Source organism: Rhinoderma darwinii, chromosome 3 (assembly GCF_050947455.1).
Source record: "Rhinoderma darwinii isolate aRhiDar2 chromosome 3, aRhiDar2.hap1, whole genome shotgun sequence".
Taxonomy (NCBI): domain Eukaryota; kingdom Metazoa; phylum Chordata; class Amphibia; order Anura; family Rhinodermatidae; genus Rhinoderma; species Rhinoderma darwinii.
Window position 1 is genome coordinate 17,983,268 of NC_134689.1, and position 24,806 is coordinate 18,008,073.

Sequence of the window (24,806 nt, forward strand, 5' to 3'; positions counted from 1 at the left end):
TCTTCCCCCACAACATAATTATTCAACTATTTATTTGGCTGATATCTTCTTGCTGGTGGTATCTCTTAAGACCTACAAATAATTAAGCCAATTGCTCACCTAAAAGTATAACTTAAAAAATTTATGTAATGAAGCAATTATTCTCTACCGGTGGAGGTGGGTTCTTTAAAGAAGTGAAGGGGAACAGATAACCATTAGATGAGATTTGACATGTTTGAATTTGGTTCTTAGGCATAAAGTATCACAGTTTAGAATTTTTGGACTACGAAAAAGACATTGCAGGTGGCATTACTCTTAAGTTAGTCTGGATTCACACATGCTATATAGATGAAATGTTTGATCTCGGCCAAAGCCAGTGGATACAAAAGGAAGGAAAAGTATAAAGGAAAGACTTACACTCCATATTGTTGTGGCTTCTCCCTAGACTGTCGATTACTTACCAACAAATATTAATCAAAAAATACTTCCGTTGGCCATCTTTAAACCGGTCATATTTACATTTTTATGTAAATATGTGGATTAAAGTAAAAAAAATTGTTGAATTGAGATTAATTTACTATATTGAAAATCAGCAGTAAAGCAATTTAATGTTTTCTTCTTTTTTTTATTACAGCTCTGTGGCTGTGGATTGTTAGGAGTCGGAATATGGCTTTCTGTATCGCAAGGAAACTTTGCAACATTTTCTCCCAGTTTTCCTTCGCTTTCGGCAGCAAATCTAGTTATTGCCATTGGCACAATCGTCATGGTGACTGGCTTCTTGGGTTGTCTCGGTGCTATAAAGGAAAACAAGTGCCTCCTCTTAAGTGTAAGTTACAGTAAAGTGAACATTAATAAGATTATGTTATTGTGCTTATTTGGATGTCGTGTATAGTAACAGATGATGAAAGTGGTAATGTTGCCTGTAGCTTTCATTTACATGGGCAACAACACTGATTCTCACCGGGACTATTTTTATAAGTATGACCTTAGGGTAATAATCATACCAGTTGTATGTGCATGGCCCATATTTACATTTACAGCAAAAAAAAGTGAATTGTTGAAAACGGTTTATACATTGAAAATTTGATTGATTGATTGATTGATTGATTGATTGATTGATTGATTGATTGATAACACAGTATTCTGTAAGCGCCCTCTAGTGGTGGCTAGAGGCAGACAATTTTAGCATTTACAATTTTACCATTTACCATGTCTATGCAAAAGATTTGGAGCTCTGTATAAGAAAAACCGAGCTCTGATGACTATAAAGATATATTACGAAATTATTTAGCACTAGAGATTTCAGAAATAACTTGTAGTTCCCGATCAAATAATTACCCCTAAAAGGCACTCAAATAGTATAATTTTTATTTAGTTTTTTACACTTAAACTATTATAATATATACCATTCTCTATTGTCATATGACTTTAAGTGTTTGTAATGATTAAAGTGTTTCTATGTTAATGTCAATTATTAATTTCCTTTTTCTATTTCAGTTTTTCATCATTTTGCTGATAATTCTTTTGGCTGAGTTGATACTCCTTATCCTATTCTTTGTCTATATGGACAGGGTAAGTAATCCTCTTTTCAACTTCCATTTAATACACTTGAGTCTTATAGGAAGTTGTCTGAGATTAGAATAAAGGATCTGCTTCTCTTTTTTTCCAACGCTGCGCCACTCTTGTCCATGGTCTGTGTCTGGTATTGAAGCTCAGTTCAATTGGATGGAACTGAGCTGCAATACCAGACACAGCCTATGGAGACAAGTGCTGCTTTTTTGGGGAAATTTTTTTTTTTTCAGTTTTCTAATCTCAGACAACCCTACACTGTAAAAGGGATTCTCTTGGTTCCTTCTTAGGGAATTCTGAGTTAATAGAAGGGTGTCCTCCGATCAGGATCCTTATCTCTTGGCCAGAGTGGAGAGCGATTACAAAGAGCGTCTCCTGTCCTACATTACATAGACAACCCTCTGATTTGAATTGGCAACATGTAATGCTTAGTTTCTCCTTTGGTGGTGCTGCAGGGAAGTTAAACACTTACTGCCAGGTTTCCTCACAGATTGCAGTGATCGCTGTAGGTCCCAGCAGAGGGAGACTTTGTGATCAGCTTGTTGTCTTTTTAGGGGGGGGGGGATTCTCCAATCTGTCCAACAGGTGGTTTGGCCTGTTCTTATACTGCTAGGGGATTATTACTTTACCCAGCTGCACAAAATATGATATTTTTGTTCAAATTTTGAATTTCCATTTAATATCTCTTTAAATCATCACTCTCCTCATATTAATAACCTGGAACATTGGGCAAGACAGATGTTGAATGCCCTGAAATTGGACTCAAATAAGTTATTCATTAAAACAAAGATACTTTCTTCCCTGTTCATTTTCAACATGCCGAAAATAATAAACAGCTGTCACTGGAATTTGTTTTATTAAATTGCACAATGCCACGTTATTTCGTATGGTAATTGTGGCCATTGTGCTGAGTATTTTTGTACATTTGCATTTTAGATACCTATTGAGAATTAAACCACTCCATAAAACTGAACTGATTTAACTCGTGTGATGTGGAAGCGTTCTGTTCACCAGTGACAGAACATTTCATAGAACTGATTGATAGCCGGCTGGAGTTGTCTAGCGTCAGACAGTTTATCAATCCTATGAAGCAATTCTGCAAAATCCGTGACACTAAAAATGTGTGCTCATCGTACATTAAACCCTTGAACTGAAGCCACCATGCTGCTTGGACAATGTTCCCATGTTCAGTGGAAATGAAGGAAAAAAATCTGTACATAATATAATATACTAATAAAATTCCTTAAATTGGGCATCCATTCGACCTGATGAGATATTGGAATATCACATTTTACGGGTTATTCGATGGTCATTGAAAATGATTTAAAACTCACTTGTAAGGGTATAGATTTCTTAGGTTGAATGGCAAAAAATACTGCTATAACTTGTTTTTAAGGGGTCATGTATATGACCGTAAAATGGCCGTGGGGCCATACTGTGCCTTCGTATGCCTCCGATTTTATACAGAGGCACATTGAGATTTTTTTTCCTATTGGACTCCGTATAAATCCAGAAAAAATTGTGGCATGTTCCATTGGATGACATATTGTGGAGGTATTCTCCCCTATAAGATTTTCTTCTAGGGGAAAACATCCTCGTAATATAGCACTGCCTGGGGGCACCATATGGCAGCACATTGTGTGCCTACTGCTCTGTAGTATGGAGTCCCAGGGACTTCGTGGGCATACACCTTATGCTATTTATGATGCAATTCTTTTGTACAAATTGCAGTGAAATATTTTACCGTAATTTTTTACAAAAAACAACATAAAAAATATTAAATAAAACTCTGGGAGACATCTGTAGTCCATTTTATGTGGTTTTGTTTCTTTTAAGCCAAGACCCATAACTGATGCTAAACTAAGGAAAAAATATTTTAGTATTATAATATATTTTTTTATCCCATACTGGTTTTGACTAAAACGAATAGGAAGCATCAAAAACTACTCATTATCAACATGTCTCTATTGACTATTTTTTCTTTTAACTTGATCTCAGACCTCTCTTCTGCAGTCAAAGGTTTTTTTTCTTATAACTTTTTATAATCAGGTTAGGGATTTTTTATTTTTATTTTTTTTCAGTTTTATTACACTTTTTTTTCTTCCACTATATTACACCATACAATGCTAGTCATATCGAAATGGGACAATAACAAAAAAAAGTTTTTAAAAAAAAAAAAAATTCGATTATAGTGTTTATTTGTTGATGTGCTTTTACTAATATTTTTATCATATTTTTGGTTTCTTTTTACCAACTACTAATGTAAATCTTAAAATAATATCTCAGAGATAAAAAAAAATTAACAGTTTATCTTGATGAGCACTAAATGACAAGTAAAGTAACTGAAGATTTATGTTAATGTACCAAATAAAACTATCACAATCAATTGGAAAAAAGAAACAGAAATTAACTTGTGTTCATCACCTGTCTTATAGCTTTAAAGATATTTCTTCGAGTACTACCGAATAACAAACACTTTTCTTATCATTAGCAACGCTCCTGCGTTTAAGTAGAGGCTCATTTGCATATCAAAGTGGAAGAATGTTTGTAGGGAAGTCTTATTTGGAGAAGCAATTGCCACAGCGTCTAACAGGATTTGAGGGACTTAATGATGCCGTAAAAGAACTTCAAAGTTATTGCAGCCAATTTCAAGTAAAAGTGGAGTTTGTAATGACGGCAGAAGTAATGGGTCCCATTTAGACCAATTAAAACTCCATTAAATCTACAGGGATATCAAAGTTTACATTAAAAAAACAAAAACTCATTCCTGGTGGTATCAAGAGAAACATAAAGGTCATGCACATGACTGTATTACGGCTCCGTACACTGAATTACGGTACCCACAGAAGTCTATGGGGCCCCAATGTACCTATTTAAGCCTCATATTTCATATTGAGGCATATAGAGATTTTTTCTGATGGATTCCATATGGATCCGGAAAAAAAAATCAAGGTATGCTGCATCAGATGCAGTGGCGTAACTAGAATCATATGGGCCCCAGGTATAATTTTGCATCTGGGCCCCAAATCTCCCACCCACTGGCTTGTTGCTCGGATGTGTGGGCCCCAGTGGCGTTTCGAGTCTTAGGGTATGTTCACACTACCTATATTCAGATGTAAATCAGGCGTTTTACGCCTCGAATTACGCCTGAAAAGACGGCTCCATTACATCTGCAAACATCTGGCCATTGCTTGCAATGGGTTTTACGGTCTCTTCAGACGAAGTGTAATTTTACGCGTCACTGTCAAAAGACGGCGCGTAAAAATTCACCCACGTCAAAGAAGTGCATGTCACTTCTTTAGACGTTTTTGGAGCCGTTTTTCATTGACTTCATTGAAAAACAGCTCCAAAAATGGCCGTAAAAAACACAGTGAAAAATGCAGCGAAAATCGCGAGTGGCTTAAAAAACGTCTGAAAATCAGGAGCTGTTTTCCCTTGGAAACAGCTCCGTATTTTCAGACATTTTTGGTCACTACGTGTGAACATACTCTTAAAGAAAACATAGCCATAAGACAAGATTCTATGAATTATAATTAAACTTTACTGTCATTAAGTTACCACGTAATATCACTATCCACTATACAAGGAACAAATATCACCATACTGTTAATGCACAAAAGCAGTATACCAATGCCAATATTAGCAAATACACCGCTATACAAGGGACAAACAATACCGTCACACCATGACCACATATTAACCCCACATAGTGACTGAACAATACCACCACACCATGACCACATATAACGACCACATAGTGACTAAATAATACCACCATACTGTTACTGAATAATACCTCCACACCATAACAACAAATTACTACTATATAGTGGCTGAATAATACCACCATACTGTTACTGAATAATACCACCACACCATGACAACATACTGTATTACCACTACATAGTGACTGAATAATACCACTATACTGTTATTGAATAAAACCTCCACACCATGACCACATGTAACGACCACATAGTGACTGAATTATACTACCATACTGTTACTGAATAATACAGCCACGCCATAACCACATAGTGACTGAATAATACCCCCATACTGTTACTGAATAATACAGCCACGCCATAACCACATAGTGACTGAATAATACCCCCATACTGTTACTGAATAATACCGCCACACCATAACCACATATTACCAACACATAGTGACTGAATAAGAACACCATACTGTTACTGAATAATACCTCCACCCAATGACCACATATTACTACTACGTAGTGACTGAATAATATCACCATACTGTTACTGAATAAAATCCACTATACAAAGATTAATATTACAACAGTCATATAAGTGAATACAGTACAGTTACATCCGGTGACTCACAGGTGACGTCTTTTCTGATTGGAATAGTTTACTTACCCTTTTCTTCTTTATCCGGCCCAGCCCTCCATGACAACTTCTTTATCCAGTCACAACTAGCCTCTGCAGAATTTACAGCACAGACATGTTTTGCTTTTCCATCACGCTCCCCACCTATTCCCAAACAGTAATAGTGCCCCCTTTTGCCCCACTGTAATAATGCTCCTCTTAGTGTCCCCTAAACAGTAATATTGCCACCACACAGTATTAGTCCTTCATTCTCCTTTGTACCCCCCACACAGTAGTAGTCCTTTTTTGTGCCCCCATACAGTAGTTCTCCTCTTTTGTGCCCCATAAAATAGTTGGGTGCCCCCATATAGTAGTTAAGTGCCCTTATATAGTATATAGGTGCACCCATATAATAGGTGCATCCATATGGTAGTTAGGTGCCCCAATATAATAGTTAGGCCCTCATATAGTAGATAGGTGCCCCCATATAGTTGATTGGTCTCCTGTCTGCTGCCCGGTGCAGACCTAAACCGCATTTGACTTACTAGAGTTAGTGGCGGAGCAGGGAGCCAATGGCTCTCTGCTCTGCCATAGTAGGCGGCGGGCCTTGAGACCACGATCATTATGCCCCTGATCCGATGCTTTATTACTTATTACATTCTAGACGAGAGGAACTCCAAAACACAATGCCATACAGAGGTACCATATAGTGGCACACAGAGGGCCTACATCTCCTGGTAGTTTTCTATTCCGTTGTGGTGACCATTTTTACAAAAGTGACAACATGAACAAACTTTCCGGGGAATGCCATATTCAAGGCACACACATCCTGCTTGTATTGACTATATAGACAGTGCAGCAGGATGTGTGTGCTTTATGGCAGCTGTAATAAATGTGTAATTGTCAGAATATTGTCAATAGACATATAGTCTCCAGAAAGAGAGTACAGCCCCTCCCCCAGAGACCAGTAAGAGGCAGGGGCGCCTGGATAACCTTATATAGGTGTTTAGTATATAATATTGCTATCCTGCCTTTTCCACGACTCCAGTAAGTCATTAGAACTGTCATCTGTCATTAAATCCATCACCCTATAATGATAATGAGATGACTCTGCAGATAATTTCCCAGTCTATACAGCAAAACTGAAAAGTAAGCTGCATAAAACAGGAAATATCAGCCTATTTTGGTGTACTCTAGTGGCCAGTATGAAAACTGCAATTTTTCAGGATATTTTTAAATGGATATATATATATATATATATATATATATATATATATATATATATATATATATATATATATAAAAACAAAAAACACCGCTATAGAAATTGGAAAGAGAAAATATGTTGAGTTAATTTAAATAATATGAAATTTTCTGATGATATATTTCTTTAAATAAAATGTTTTACTATGTAAATATTCAATATTACTCCTCAATGAATTCACTTTTTACAAGTTTCTTGAAAAGATTCTAGAAATAAAATAATATATGAAACAAGAACTTCATAAAATCCAGATGTTTATTGTCCACAAGTTCAGAGAAATGCACAATTGGTTTTTCATATCAGGAGCGTTTGGTTCACAGACCTTGTATTAAGCACGCTCCACTGCACATTAATTGAGAAACACTCCTTTGACGACGCTGCAATTGAGAGCATTAGCGGAGAAGAAATGTAGGTTACATACAATTTTGGATGAACCGCTGCCCTCTTTTAAGCGACCAGTTATTTTAAAAACCCATTGTGGAAAGTATTCACGCATTCACAGCTCATATAATTGACTTTGTCAAGTTGTGTAAAGGTCAGTCTGTGCGGTTTTTTTCCCAAGTACTTGTAAACCCGGTTCTATTTATGTGCCCGATGCATTTTTTTCTTCCTTATTTTCCCATAACATGAAGTGATAAATTTGATTTGTGAAATCATAATTGACTGCAATTTGGAATCCCCTATATAAATAAGTTCACTCCCGTCTATCAATTATCAAGGCCATTGTATTATTTATTTCTGTGACCTAACCGACTATTTATAGGTCAATGGGAAATATAATTTTTAACCTTTTTTTAGGTAAAGTGATTGATTCTCCACTATTTACAATCCCTTTTTGTTTGAAGGGTCACCCAAAAAATAAACTGATCCCAGGGTTTTCCATTATAGGCACCCCCAGCAATCAGCTGTAAATTTAAGGGGAACCTGGCAGCAAGTATTTAACTCCCCTACAGCATCCCCACAGGAAAAATGAAGTATTACATGGTGTGCATTAAAATCAATGGGCTGTCCATATAATGCACTAAATTGCCCGGTGGTAGTTACAGCAGGGCAAGTGTAATCTCGCGGGATTACGCTGTAAATGACAGATTACAGGGTGATTACGCTTGCTCTGCTGTAACTACCACAGAAACAGTAACGAAGTGCACAGATTGTGAATAGACAGCCCGTGGAATGTCTATTCACTGTCTAAACACTTCAGTATCGTTAAGGTGTTAGTATAAGACAGCACATAAGGATCTAAAAGGATCCGTAAGCGCTTACTAAATGAATGGAGAGGAGTGCATGATGCTGATTGGTCAGCGTTATACACTCCTCTGTACAACGCCCACTTGGTCAATAGTAAAACACGCCCAGTTGTCCATTGAGAAACTCATTAGCATAAATCTAAAATCGCTAATAACATGGTGAAAATAGATCGTTTTTTAAAATAAAAAGCACTGCTGTCACCTACATTATAGCGCCGATCTCCTTATGTAGGAGACAGGGCACTTATAATGTGGTGACAGAGCCTCTTTAAGCATGACCTCTACTATTGTTCCCAGTGAAATGTCTATACTTATATTTGTCTTTTTCTCTCCTAGGTCAATGAGAATGCAAAACAGGATTTGAAAGACGGTTTATTGCTTTACAATACCGAAAATAATGTTGGGCTGAAGAACGCTTGGAACATTATTCAGGCTGAGGTAGGTTTCTTGATCTTCATGTGTCAATCGTATATTGTATGTGTGCGCGTGTGTGTGTGTGTGCGTGTGCGTGTGCGTGTGCGAGTGCGTGGGTGTGGGTGTAGAGATATTTATGTGGTTATTCGGGTTAATTTCAGATGCACTGTTGTGGAGTGACAGATTATACTGATTGGTATCCAGTACTGGGAGAGAACACAGTTCCGGATCGATGCTGCATGGAAAACTCTCAGGATTGCGGCCATAATTCTACCAGCTTAGTATGGAAGACAGTGAGTATGACTTGGACGTGGATACATTAGAACAGTTTTCAGGACATAAATCTGCCAGACTTTAACTTCTCCATGACTAGGAAGGTTTTCAGTATGGGAAGTAAAAACTGCTCTGAGGTCCCACGTGATGGGACCCTTTCTCCAGTTAAGAAACAGTAGACCAGGTGTCATTCATCTGTATCTAGGCATTGCCTGCCTTGAAAGAACAATCACCATCTCTAGACAGAACATGTCCAGCATAAATATCTATTGATCTGATCCACTCTGTTACTTTAGATGCAAAAATATCAGATTTCCATCTTTGTGGCATCAAGTTGGGTCTCCAAATGAGCCTATTGACGGCACTTCTCACAACTTTACATTGGTGGTCCCCTTTATGACTCTTCGCTCCCATAAAGTTTACATGCAGTTCCCTTGCACATGACATTCGTGGGATTAGGATCATTGACTCCCAATTGACTTGTATAAGGAAAAGTGGGGCGTAGAGTTGGATCCATCAAGAAAACTTGATCTGTCAGAAATATTATAGGGGTTGTATGAGATTATCATGAAGGTCTGATTTTTTTCCCCCAGACACTGTACCACTGGGATGTCTCTGATATGTCAGCTCAGCCCCTTTCAAGTAAATGGGGCTAACCTGCATTACCAAACACATCCTATGGACAAGAGTGGCGCTGTTTCTGTAAAAAAGTAGATTATTTTTGCTAATCTCATTAAGCTATCTAGATTCAAGTGAAAATTGTATACAAAGTATGAAAGCTGAGTAATATTTTGCTTTCTTGACCTTATGTATTCTCTCTTTTTCAGCTGTTTGTGGAACATGATGTAAAATAATAAGTATTAGTCTTGTAGTGTAAATTCATGACATTTTCTTATTTCTAAGTACTAGTAAGTGTAATAGTTCAGGGATAAACACATATTTTCCGCTAGAAAAACATTACGTCTGATGTCAATTAACTCTGGCATTTTCTGTAGGGCTGTTACGAGAAAGTGAAGATGTGGTTTGATGACAACAAACATGTCCTTGGTACCATTGGGATGTGTATACTTATAATACAGGTATGTAAGCTCTTTTTTTATTATGTTCTCCAGTATTTGTAATTTCTCTTGTTTTAGTTAGTAATATGCAGGGTAAGACTAGCCCACCAGAGGATTCTCCGGTGGGCCACACTTTGACCCATTAATGGGCCCCATAGGTTTTGCCGAAGACAACCCCATTTGGAATTGACTGTGGAGCCAATCACTTGCCACTAGTGTCTATTTTTGATGGGATGATTTACAAATAAGCTATTAGATCTTACTGATGATATGTCCAGGGATAACAACGCAATTAATATTGGACATGCACATGTTCTGTATAGATGGAGGTTGGGCCCTCAGAATCACTTTTTCTGGTGGACCAAGAAATCCCTGTCCGACATTCGCAAAATGCTGTGGTGTGTTCTTTTCAGGGTCGAAGAAAAGAATAAGTGACAACCCCTCTCGGTGACTAAATATGGTAGACAGGACAGTTGTCACTTTTTAACCCCCCTAATCCTGGGACAATTCTGATGACTTAGTGGTCCATTGAGTCAAATAGATTTTTAAGGAAATATCCTTATAATGGTCAGTTGTCTCCAATGTAATGATGCGGAACAGAGTCATAATCTTCATTCTGCAGGATATATTTCTGAGGTCACACAAACCATTTAATATGGACAGTTCAGAACTGAAAACGTTAAAAGAGCAATTTAAAATAGACTTCCAACTCAAAAGCTTCATTTATAGCATGTTGAATTCTCACAGATATATTAGTTTAGGTGGAGCAATAAAGTGTCTGTTACCCTTAGCAGATATAATTTCATATTGAAGCCAGCACAGCTGCTGTATTAGCATGAGGTGGTCAGATATGGGACAGCGATGGGTTATTAAAAGTATTTTCATTATTGTGTATTAGTTGCTTTTAGACAGGAAACCAATTTTGTTCACTGCTTTTCCAATTTAATTTCTTGTTTGCTCTGGTAAAGTGAGCATATGCTGTTTAGTGGATAACTAGATATATGGATGGATAGATAGGTATAAAATATGAGATAGATAGATAGATAGATAGATAGATAGATAGATAGATAGATAGATAGATAGATAGATAGATATGAGATAGATAGATATGAGATAGATAGATATGAGATAGATAGATATGAGATAGATAGATAGATAGATAGATAGATAGATAGATAGATAGATAGATAGATAGATAGATAGATAGGAGTTGCAATGTATAAGCATACACTTCAAGAGCAGGGCCTAAAGACACAGTAAAAAGGACCTAGGTAAGTATTTTTCCACATAATCAGGTGCCCACAGATAAACTGCCAATTGATGCACCTCCAGTGGTTCAGCAGCCTGGAGAACTGTTCTGTGCATGTCTAGGTGTCGTTATTGGCTGTTATATGTTGGGTATTATATACCTCCCCTTTAGTGGCCCTTAAACCATCTCAAGGGCAAATATAACAATGTCTCTGTAGACTCATCTTCACAAAGTTGCCGGCTTCCCATCATTTTTTAAATAGGTCACTTGTCTCTTTTCTCGCAAATTGGTCACTGAAATATTACTGCCCTCCAGGGTCCTAAGTGGCAATGCCAATGAAAGCCTATAATAAATGCCCTATAAAAAAAAAAGTAAACTTCATAGTATTAAAGTGGGTCAGGAATATAAAGTAATAGATCATTTTCAAAAATAATAATAACGTTTTTGTAATTGAATAGCAGACGGCCGTCTCCTGCCGTACAACATTGGGACATTACTGGATTTAATAGCAATATATTGCAGGGATGTTTCTACGGGAGTGCGTGTCGTTAATGTCCGGATGATTGGCTTTACAGCACCTTTATGCAGATAGTGTTATTTAACTTTCTTTAAATCCGGCCTAAATGGAGCAAGCAGGAGCTGAAATCTGCCTAAAGCTGCTCACTTTTTCTTTATTGTTTATAAGCTCAATTAAACTTTATTTAAACTCAAATACCTTTGGTGTGAAATGTATATGAAGCATAAGACGGTCTGCCCCGTAGCTCGTGGAGGGTAATATATGCCTCATTTAATCTTTACAAAAAAGAATCTTTCCACTGATACATTTTCTAAAGATAGAAGCGGGTCTCTTTAAAGAGTCATGGTAGACATTATTTCACCTCTGAGCTGTGACAACCATACTGCATTATGGGAAAGGAATATAGTGCACGTGTAATGAGACAAGATTACATTTCACAGGTTACTTAAAAAGTCCACCAGACCTCTTCCCACCCGTAACACAGTATTCCAAAGGGCATAATATAGATGAGGCAGAACCAAGCCGAAGGGTCTTCCAGGTAGAGTTGTAGCTAGGCTACCCTTTATCCGGTGCAAAGAGCAAGTTGACTGCCCTAGTCCTTTCTCTAAATACCCCAACCAAGGCAGAGAGCTTTGTTGGGCCCCCTGGCACATGCACCACCAGCCCCAACCTTTAGCCACGCCCCTGTTTCCGACATTTTTCATTGATGGTCTATCCTCCTCCTGGGATCACACATGGAAATTCAACATCAGGGGACACAAAATTTAGAAAGGTGACAATCTTTTTAGTGACGGCTACTGAAGAGCACAATCAGATCATCCATTAATAATCGTGATAGTAGAAACCCTGTGAGACCAAAAAAAAACATTGAATGATTTTTATGGTCCTTTAACCTAGACGTTATTGTTTCCAGAGGTTCTGAAGACTATAGACAGTTGTGGTGAAGGAGTTTTTACCAGAACAGACATATAGCCAATAAGCCTAGATTCAGCCAAGGTCAGATTGGCCCACCAGAGTACCCTCCAGTGGTCCCATTCTCTGACACAATAATAAGCCTGAAAGGTCCAGCAGAAGACAACCCCAATTGGAGGTGACTTTGGAGCCAATCACGGGACACTAGGGTATATTTCTTATAGGTTGGATCACAAATAACCTTATTGATAATATATCCTGTGTAGGTGGAGAGTGGGCCCTCAAAATACTTTCCTCTGGTGGGACCCTGGGAAACCCAGTCCGACATTGCAGTCAAACTTTTCCCAGCCTGAAATGGTTGATAACAGGGAATAACAGATTCAAATCAACTCCACAATAGAGATAAGATAGCTCAGGTATCATTATTATGGCAACTGAAAAAGACAAATGTTTACAGACATCAATGGCTATAATAGTGGATGACGGACTACCATTTTACCGATGTCAAGATTAAATGGAATCTGTCACCAGACGGACCCCTATTAGATGCTCTTTATAAAGTGATAATCCAAAAGCGTAAAAGCGTGTGTTGTATGAAAATTACAGCTCCTCTTGTGTGCCTTAAAGGCGTTGTCCAATTCCGTAAACCCATTTTCATACACCCTATTAGGGAATTCTGAGTTAATAGAGGGGGGTCTTCTGTTCAGGATCCTCATCTCTTGGCCAGAGTAAAGAATGGTTTTGAAGAGCATCTCTTGCTCTGGAGGACCCGTCCTGTTCTGCATTACACAGACAACCCATTCATGTAAATGGCCACAGTGTAATGCTTAATTTCCCCTGTGAGGGTGCTGCAGGAAAATTAAACACTTCCTTACAGATAAAAGGTGATTGCTGGGGGTCCCAGCAGGAGAACACTTTGTGATCAGCTTATTGTTAAAGGACCCTCCTAACAAGTAGGGATTGTCCAAAGCGCAGAACCCCTTTAAGGAGTCACAGCAACGCCCCGGTAGATCAATTCACATGCTTTTAAATGGCACTTTGAATGGCAATAAAACCTGCTAAATATTGTGTAGGTTTGTAGTATTATAACTAGATGAGGTCAGATTTAATTAGATCGTAAGCAAAACCGTGTTTACATGAGAACCTTCAGTGCTAGATTTCTGCATTTGCTATGGCATATTTTCAGGCTGTTGCTGCCCGCCTAGCCCTTCTATTGTACTGTCAGCATTTGTAGCAATCAGCATTTATGTGCAGGAAATTATCTTAATCCCTCTGGCAATGTAAGATTTCAACAGTCACTTTATTTTTCTTACCCAATTTTGTCCTTCTTAAACAACCGGTGCAGCTCTGCTTCATCTGGAATATATTCATCGTGGCTAATTGGAGCAAATGGCAAGATTTAATTGTTAAATTAAGGGAACAGAAACATCAGTGCTTGTACTCTATTAATTCAATGATGATGACCATACATGCTGGTTATAACTGCAATACTAAAGTATCGGAAAATAAACAGATCAGAATAGTTTGGATCATTACCGTATCGGTAGCAGAATTTAGCCTGAGGACGACTTTAATTGACCTAATGCAACGTGACTGCGCCATTATTTTCTCACTAACTACCAAGTCCCTTTACAACAAGCTCGGAGATGATCTGGCTGCCTGGTCAAATTATGGAAAGTATTCCATTTGGCTGCTTGTATTCTTAAGGTGGCCAAATATGAGCAGATGTTGGTAGGACAGCTTCACTCCCTCTGATCCTAACAACAATTCCTGCCCTGCTGGTACCGCACGTCCGAAATCTTACATTTTCAGTGATAACACGGCTTGATTATGTTATGACAAGAATATTATGGATATGTTAGAGATTATTTTCCATATTAATTATCACATGCCGGTCAAGTATGGCTAGATGTGGCTTCTGAATCTGTGCTCAGCTTAAGAAGCATTATTTTAACGTGTTCTTGGAAGAATGACGAGAGTTTCCTGCTATTTTATCTTTAAGACGGCCAACAAGTCTAGAGCTACGCAAAGGAAATGGTTGCCCAATGTTGTGCATCTGAACCCATTTCATTCCATTCCATCAGGAAGTCTAATTCAGTGGGACACAATGAGGGTCAGATTTACATGTAGGCACAGTAGGCCTATAGGCGGCCCTGAGAAAATGGTTATTCATACTCTGCATTGTATAATCCCTACTTGATAGAAGGGTCACTTGACAATAAGCTGATCACAAAGTGTCCCCATGCTGGGACCCCCAGCGATCAGCTGCTATCTGTGAGGAAACCTGGCAATAAGTGTTCCATTTTCCTACAGCACCACCACAGGGGAAATTAAGTATTACACAGTGCCCATTCATATCAATGTGTTGTCAGTGTAATGCAGGACAGGATAGGTCCTCCAGAACGAGAGATGCTTTTTGTAACCGCTCTCCACTTTGGCCAAGAGATGAGGATCAGAAACAGGGAACCACCTTTATTATCTCAGAATTCTCTAATAGGGTATATGAAAATGGATTTTCTAAACTGGATAACCCCTTTAGGTTGTGGCTTACATGAAGGAGTCTAAGGCACTAGACAATCTGTGCCAACAGGCTCCTAAAATGTAAATCTGGTACTGGACACAATAATAGCCAACAGCTGACTTTTAAAGAATTTTTTTCCCAATTGTCCTCCATGATAAGTTCAGTAACCCTCATAGCGGTCAATAGTTCAAATGGTTTATGACATGGACAGATGCCCTGTAATGGTCACCAGGACTTTTAAAGTGAAACACAATCCCAATTGTTTAACTGAAACGTAAAGCTGGAGCTCTCCTGTGTCAGGAAGTTTGGATCGACCTTTAAAAGCTCTATAAACTAAATGGAGAAGGCCAAAATCCTCAAAACCCTAGTCAATACCTTTAATCCAATAATCACTAAGCTGCATCTCTGCTACCGTCCTTAGTCCTTTTCCTCAACAGATGCAACAAAAAACACTTTTAGGAGAGGAGATCCCATTCCTTGGAAATATTTTTTTTTTATCATTCTATTTTTACAGACGGATATTTGAGACCCTCATCATTCATTTAAATACAGCATGTACATTTCACTATGAGGAGATACAATTTCTGTTTTAGGGTCCGGTGATGAAGAACACGTCCTCGCGTATTAAGAGTTCCAATTTCAATTTCCGAGCCAAGAGAGAAGTTATTGTTGTCCTTTATATCGAGTACTTGAAAGAATTGCACCAAGGTCTTTCATCCAACCATCTCCGGATCAATATAATTACAAGAGTCCGGGGAATTAGCGAACCTTTGATGGTCACGTCTTTTTTTAACCTTGATAAATACATTACTAAGTAAACAGATTTACTGTTCCTTGGATACCAGTACCAGCAACAGGCCATGAAACATAAAGTAATCCCGTTGTATAAATTGAACGTGTTTATCCACAGGAGGTTTATGTCTGCAGTATATAATATTGACTTTATTCCATTTGTCGTCTTTTTTAGATACTTGGAATGGCCTTTTCTATGACCCTCTTCCAGCAAATCCACAGGACTGGCAAAAAATATGACGCCTAGGAGGCTTTTCAAAAAAAGACTTGTATAAATACACTTTGCCATAAACAATGTCAAGAACCAAGGAATCTGAACAATCGTCACCAGACGACCGTCACAACCGAAACTCTACCGTTACCTGACTTCTGTTTTCACACCTGCTATTAATTTGCCAAAGAAGAAAGAAAATGCATAGAGCCCAGTTTGCTGCTCTAACACTCTTCTTGAACGTCTGAAAAAGAATGAGCTTTGCTTACTAATACACTTAAGACTTCTACCAATACATGACAGATATGCTCATGCTTCTGGAAACTTTTTGAATTTCAAAAATATTGGCGAAGAACTACAAAATGTAGGACTTATGAAAGCCATTGAAAACTGGAGCCCCCCACACCTGTGATATGGGCCAGTTAACATGGAACAGACTGAAATGTTTTTGTACCTTATGGGACATGTTTTTGTTACTCTGATTAGGATTAGCGTTTTCATTGACATGTTTTTGAACTTTTAGATTTTCTTTGTTTTTGCTCCTTTTTGGTTCATTTTTCACCGATATTATTTTAACCACAAAACTACAACGTTCTGTGTGATCTTTAAAGAATGCACCTGCAGTATATAGGTTCCGAAATGAGCATTAGTGTTAACATTTCAGATACAATGTAATAATTAAAAAACAGTTTTTGGTTTATATACCATAGCCAAGATACCTTCAGCTAACGGGTTTGCATCAAAGATGTTACTGTTTTTTTTTTACAATGTAAAGGTATATTGATTATATTCAGTTATTTTTATAGTCATGTATTGGACTCAAATGTAAATTTGTCATTTTAAAGTCTCGTTCCACCTAAATTATATTATCAGGGCTAAAAAGTGGCAACCACTGTTCTAAGCACGGCTGTAAGCAGTAACATAGTTCCATTAGCCTGGACAGCAGGACCTAAAAAAGGCCTAAATGTGGCCCCTGCCTAAAAGCAAAATATCAGGGCCATGAAAAAATACATTTGAGGTCGCATTCAGATGACCATAATGCGGTGGGTGTTGTGTGCTTAATTTAGACACTAAAATGTGGCCGCATTATGGCTGTGTGAATGCAGAAACGGTTCGTGTGTCGGCTGGATTTCCCGGCCAGATCGTGGTACAGGTGAACGAGACTCCTTATATGCTAGGTGCTCCTACCTACCCACGGAGCTGCTATTCCAAACTGAACAAAATGATACATCAGTTCCGTGGGAAGGCAGGGACACCTAGCATCATAAAATGTCTATGATGCCAGGAGCCCCGTTTTCCTGCACCGTGGTCGGGTCGGGAAATCCAGCCGACACTCGGACAGTTTTTCACAGCCCGATCTCGGTTCGTGTGCGAGAGCACTAGGGGTGATTCATTTTTAAAAATGGCCCCCAGTTATATTTTGAAATCAATGCTGATTGTATCCCTATATACATATTACTTTGGGTGGAAATGCACTTTAAAGCAACAATTCATTTGCAATTTTACAGTTCAGTTCTTAGAATTTTGAAGTGGCATTAATATTACAGTGGATCCCGCTTGTCATAAATAGTATTATGTACTTGAGGACAAAAAAATGCAAGTTATAATTCCAGAGGGACTTGGAAAGTAGGTCTCGTGTATCCAGACAGTTACCACATATTTGGGTAGATGATGTTGGCACTGATGAAAATACGTTTCTGTAAGTAGCAATTCATGATGTACAGAGCTGATGATGAAACAATGACTTTTAGCTATTGCCTGAGAAAGTTTTATATTGGATGTCTATGTCTAAGGAACTTAAAGTACATTTGTACACCTCTCACCTCTCCTGACATGTCTATTTTAGTAAATACTTGTATTCCCCATGAAATAACAATTCTGGAATATATTTTCTTAGAACTCTGTGTTGTGCCGTTCCTCTGTTATTCATCTTAAAAATGTATTAATAACTTGCCTGCTAGGTGTGACCATTCCCCTTGTCAAAGGGGCGTGTCCCTACAGTCTCACTCAGTCAGCACTGATTGGACAGTCTGTATAGGGACACACCCCCAACTGCTAACACCCAGTTGTCAATTTATTCATAAAGTTTTAGGAGAAATAACAAAGGAATGGTACAATGTAGAGTTTTAAGAAAAGAGGCTACAGAATTATTTAATGAGGAATACAAGTATTTACCAACAGACATGTCAGGAGAGGTCATAGGTCCTCTTTAAAAAGAGAGGTGGGCTCAACCAAATTTTAAGACTATGTGGCCTATCACAATGTTATTCAGGCTGAAACAGTTATGAGGCATGTCGAGCCAATCAGTTCTCTAGGAACCCATAAGGCAGCCGTTTTGTTCACCTAACCAGTATTCATGAGAATGTATCCTACCCATTCGCTAATAGTCAGTGATCTTTTTTATTCTGACCATAAGCGGCCCAATTCTACAGCCAAGGATTGGTCTCGTAGGTGGGGAAACACTTGTGGATGTTCCTCTCTTTTCTGTATAAAAGGAAGAGGATTATAGGGTTCAAGGTCAGGCAGATGTCCCTCTGGCCATCCCTCTTGGATGAGATATCGGCAAGTCTACCCCGGGTCACCAAAAAAGTGTGTGAAACAGTTTGCATGGATTTTTGCTGTACCAGATTTATAGACAAACAATTGACCTATATCTTTGCACAAATAATTTTCCGATTCTCTACAACATTTAGAAACCGTGTACAATATTTCAAAGGACATTCCTGCTAAACACTTAAGCACATACCTCTAGACTCATTGCTGCTTTTAACAATGCCCATAATTTGGTCTGTGGTCTGGGCATTGCTTACATTTTGCTGCTTTTACAAATTCATGACAATGAGCGAGAAGAAATAAGCCGTTTCTATTGATGTTCTTCTATTCATCCTGGATTAGCAGTTCAGCTTGTATTTATTAGAATGAGTCATGTCCCATACTGAACACATTAGAAAAAAAAATCATGAAAAATTTATTTAACAAGAAAAATGTTTTGAAATTCGTGTATTTTTTCTGCTATTGAGAATATGACTGTATTAAGGGAAACTTCCAATCACATGGTGCGCTTGGTGATGTTTCCTTTTCCAGGTTAAAAAAAAAAAGTCATGTGACACCAGACGTAGAATCCTCGTATTAAATGACATTCCGACATAGAGGTGAAATTGAAATAATTCCTCAATAACTAGTCATTTACCTGTAGGTGCAAACTGCCTAGTCTATATTGACATACTGAGATTCATCACTCTCTGATATTGGTGAACGCTTAATAGGCACCATCTATAAAATCTAGTATAAACATTAGACGTGTTGCCGTAAGCACCCAATCCGATACCATCCTGTTCTAAGACAATTCTTCAATTTTTGTACTTTTTATTAACAAAAAATGGCCGCTGTTCTAAATTTGATCAAATACTTGAGTCAGATGGTGACTTGTGGAGCTATTGGACAACTCTGCATCCTATAGGAAATACATTGAATGGAAAAGTGGGCGGTGCAGGACACAAAAATTCAAAGGGCACCAAAGAGAGAATTTCTGTGTCATGCTCCACCCCTCAGGCCCTGCATCAGGCATAACACAGTACTCCCCAGAGTGTTCCTTTAACATTAAATAATTATTAATAAAAGTGGGCCATTGTGCATGATTAAATGCTGCAGGCAATCAATACATAGGTGGAATTGACTGCAACTTTTGTCTGACCTGCCACCATCTAGATATAGCGGTCAATAGATGTGTTGTATCTCTAGTCTAATTCTACATCATGACTTTTATACCACTTCTACCAAGTCAAGCTCATTTCTACTCTATAGAACCCTTAAAAATCCCTGTCTTGGAAAACTTAAAGTAAATGTCCACTTTTTAACACTATGTTAATTTTGAAGTTTAACATCCTGTTTGATTAATGTATTAATATATGTTTATTATGGTCGGAGCTTAGTTTCTCTGATACAGAGCTTGAAATTCCATTAAAAGTTAAAATCTTTCTGCCTACAGCCACCACTAGGGGGACATTAGGAGCATATTGTATACGGCTTTATACAATCTATATAATAATCTCTTAAGCTCCCCCTAGTGGAGGCAGCAGGCAACCAGAATTTTATTATTTTACGCTCTGTGCAGGAGATTGGGAGCTCTGTATTAGAAAATTGAGGCTCTAACTACCATGATGATATATTAAGAAATGAATCGGCACAGAATGTTGGACCTATTTAGATTTTAAAAAATGGTGTTCAAGGTTGGACATTCACTCTTACTTCATCCTTAACTCAACAAATGATAGTTGCTTAGATTGCAAAACTGGATGATGTTAACGGGGTAGATTTTAAATGAAAGGGGATTGTCCAGTAAAATATTTTTGTAAAAATGCCAATCAGAGGTGTCATAAACATGTGATCAGTGGGCCGTGCACCGCACTTTCTCCTTTGAGAGCAGACAACAGGAACCCATCTTTCTCGGGATCATCAGGACACCAGGTGTTGGACCTCCACTGGTCACATGTACATGATTAAGAGTGACTTTTAATGGCCTGGGTGAACAGTTCTAAAACGTGACTGTAAAATCTAACTTTAGAAAATACTCGGCCTTTTAATTATTTACTTGCTATTTTATCATTCATTTTCATGTAGGAAGCTTTTGGGAAGTGACTGACCTTTCTTATTTTCTTGTATGAATCTAGCATTCCTTTGAAATTGTGAATATCGTTTTTGAAGAAAAAGGCAAACAAGTATTACTCATCACTTCTAAATAGGCCCAAAAATTATTTTAACAGGTTCGAGATTTGTGGCTGCCTGCAGCTACCACTAGGGGGAGCTTATATGAGTATGCAGTAACTGGTGGCTGCAGGCAGCCAACATTTTATGGTTATGTGAATTGGAGCAGGGGATATGGAGATCCGTATCAGAAACACAGAGCTTCAACCTTAAAAATATTTATTAGGAAATTTATCTGCACTGAATTTTGGACCTAGAAATGAAATGGTCTTAAAAGGTGGACACTGACTTCAAGAAAAGGTGCCAATTTTTAAGTCCCATGCAATCATATTCATATTTTTTGGTGATGATAAAGTTGGCCTAAGATCAAAATAGACGAAGAGAAGAGGTTGAAAAACAGTTTACTTTAAATGTTAATAAAAAAAATTATAAAAAGAATTGGGACCACAAGGTCAGATTTACATTCTCAGAATGGAACCTGACACAAGCATATTTGCTGCTATCAAGAAGGTGTCGAAAGTTCTTTACAGAGGTTGGACATTGTTTTATCTGCGGCCTAGTCTTCTCTTAACTGCAGCTTTGTTGTGGACAAAGTTTTCGGATAAACCAATGTTGGTGTGTATGCCGGCCCATCATCATTTAACGGGGGTTGTCTGCTTTAGAAAACCCTTTTTTTTAATACCCTGTAAGGGCATTTTGAGTTTATAGAGTGCGATCCTCCATTCAGGATTCTCTACAAAAAGATCCTCTCTCTTTGGAGGACCCAGCACATACATTCATTACAATAACGGCCCATTCCTTTCATTGAGCACTGTGCAATGCTTTATTCCTCCTGTGGTGGCACTGCAGGAGAATTGTACACTTGCTTCCAGGTTCCCCACAGATTAAAGTTGATCACCGATCAACTTTAGCCCACAGAAATGGGGTACCTAGTGATTGTCTTATCATTGGAGGAGTCTTCTAACGAAAGAAGGTTTTACAAATTGGGCAACTCCTTTAATGGAACTAATGATATCCAGTAAAGTCGATGTCACCGATTTACCAATAGAGTAAATTAAATTAATTAGTCCATCATTATTGACCCCCCACATTAATTATTTAATCAAAATACCTTTACATTTATACTTCCTGTCTCTATAAATTACCCCCAAAAAACAGCTGTGTAGACTACATGTTGTGGCAGACCCATATATTTAATACAAGGGAGGTTGGTAAATGGGCTGAATGGCATGACCGAGTCCAACCACTGGGTGCCACAGAGGAAATGTATGGCTTCCCCCGGCGATAAGAGCTGATCTCCGAGGGGTAGGCTTCTTTTTAAAAAGGGGTTGTCTTCACGAGACAACCACTTTAAGGATTGCCTGTTAACTCTCTGAGTTATATTTAATTATGGCTTAAAGGAGATGTAAGAGAAATAGCGCCACTCTTGTTCATGGGCTATATTAGTATTGCAGCTCAGACTGATTTAAACAAATGACCTGCTCCTAGGGTGAAGCTTTTTGTGGAGCTGATGTCTATTGACAGCTTTTCAGCTAAAATTGACTATTTGAAAAAGTTTCTCTGTATGTTAAGCTTTATAAATATCAGAATTGTTATTAATACAATCTCCGCTACAGAATTCATCCTTTTTAAAGTTCATGCAGGATACTTTATAAATCTTAAATGTACCTACTGGTTGGTTTTTGTAAAATGTATTTATGTAACACATTCTTAAAATATTGTACATTTACATTGATTGAGTTGCATTTCTTTCAAATTATTTTTATAAATGTATTTGCTAAATTTTTGCTGTGGTGGCATAATCTATTTCTTTTCTTTTTTTGAGATTTTTTTTTAAAATTAGTTGTTTGTTTTTTTAGAAATTGTTACAATAGACTAGATAGGTCACCAAATTTGAAGATGTTTTTTTCTGTCGTCAGCGTGTTAGATTTTAAAAAGATACAATATTACAGATAGGCAACTGTACTAAATCAATACATATAATCACAAAAACCAACCATACATCAAATTGTAATATTTATCTTGTAAAATATAATTCTTCATTAGTGCTTAGTTTATTTTTAGTTTCTACATTTATTCCTTATTTTTAAAAAGAAATTGCACCTTTTGCTTGTTAGGACAGTTGATTTTATTTTTTGTTTTTTTAAAAAAAAAAAAAGAAAATAGAAAAAAGATTGAAAAATATTCTTGGCATTTAATAGCTTTTTTCTTTCTGGCATGTTTTTAGGAGTTTATTGACCGAGTCAAGATATTTTACAATATACATATGCTAAATATTTATTAACTTTTTTCAGTAGCTAAATTTTGAGGATTTATGTTACCTTGGTTATTTAATTAAGGCTCTGTTCACATTGCCGGTTTTTCCTGTTCTGTCAGGGTTCCAGTAGAAGGCAAGAATAGTGTAGCCAAAAAAAACAGACCACATTATAAGTCAGTGGGATCAGTCAGGATAACTTGGGATCCATTTGAAACCGGACTCCCCATAGCTGTCATGGCTCCGTTTATAAATGGAAGCAATGACTGTAATGTGAACAGAGCCTAATTCCCCTGCCCGTACATTCAATTTTATAACATTAAAAATATGAAAAATATAAAGTACAGCATCTGCCAAAAGATCAACTAAAAAAAATGATAAAAAATAATATTATGTTTTAAACACAGAGGTATAACTTGTAGCGCCTGGGCCCTAATGCAAAATGTGTAACAAGTCCCCCAACTACCATGTTTCATTTATAATACTCGCGTCTTCTTATTTAGCAGAGGGGTCTTTAGGCCCCAGGGCCCGGGTGCAAATACTTTCTCTGCACCCTCTATAGCTATTCCCCTGTTTAAACACAGGTAAAATAGAATCCTATGGTGATCTAAGTTCAGTCCAGTAGTACGGAAGGTCTGGGCATTGCAGCCATAATACCGACACTAAAAAGCAGTCACATTACGGCCCCCTGAAACCGGTCCTAGGGCTGTCTTCAAGGGTGCCATTTTTTTTATTTTTTTTGTTACAGTAGAGAAATATATATATTTTAATTTTACAAAATTTTGCACCAAAATTTTGACAAAAATTACATTGAAAATGGCATGTGTAAATACAACCTGAAGATTACTTGCATAATTATCACCAAATGTCGGTAATTAAATAATTCAATAACAAGAATATTGTATTTATTTCTTATCACTTACAGCTGCCGCCTACAGATCATTTCATTTTTGTTTTATTTTTTGTGGGGCATGCAATCAACTGAATTGATTATGTTTTCTTACTTAAATATCTGTTGAGCTTTTATCTAATTTTTACACCTTATACGTTGTGCTTTTTATCATGCTATGCATGCCGTTACCCTATTTTAATGCTAGCCCATCCTCTGCTCGAGGTTATATTTTCCTATATAAAAGGCATTGTTTGCTAGGTTTATATTTTACACTTATTTATTATAAATGTTTTTTGATTCACTTGTTAGAGATGAATGAAATTATTGCCGATTTGCAAATCGGTTCATGATTGGCTGGCTACAACGAAAAAAAAATTAACGGTTTGAGATTTGCTTATTTAAAATGATGAATCGTTTCTCCAATTGTATTTTTGGACGTCTCGTTTCCCTCATCTATATTTTACCTACTAGCGTTATAATGCTCCTCTCATAGTGGCGGCCATATTGAAGGTTCTAATAGTCTGAAGGCTACCAATTCACTGTGAAATAATTACATCACTAAAACCCTTGATTGAGAATTCATTAGTTGGATTATCAGCCCACAAAAGGGCTACCT

General features: G+C 37.5%; 1 protein-coding gene across 2 annotated transcripts in view; it reads left to right on the top strand.

Annotated features, from left to right (window-relative positions):
- The window catches only part of TSPAN9 (tetraspanin 9), a 365,810-nt gene extending 342,978 nt beyond the window's left edge, over window positions 1-22,832 (top strand). For both annotated transcript variants that reach the window (XM_075856056.1, XM_075856055.1), the window contains 6 exons: window positions 614-805; window positions 1,477-1,551; window positions 8,730-8,831; window positions 8,969-9,100; window positions 10,076-10,159; window positions 16,305-22,832. In XM_075856056.1, coding sequence (XP_075712171.1) covers window positions 614-805; window positions 1,477-1,551; window positions 8,730-8,831; window positions 8,969-9,100; window positions 10,076-10,159; window positions 16,305-16,376 — 657 coding nt within the window. In that variant the 3' untranslated portion in view covers window positions 16,377-22,832. The remainder of the gene's footprint in view (window positions 1-613; window positions 806-1,476; window positions 1,552-8,729; window positions 8,832-8,968; window positions 9,101-10,075; window positions 10,160-16,304) is intronic.
- Window positions 22,833-24,806: the final 1,974 nt, after the last annotated feature.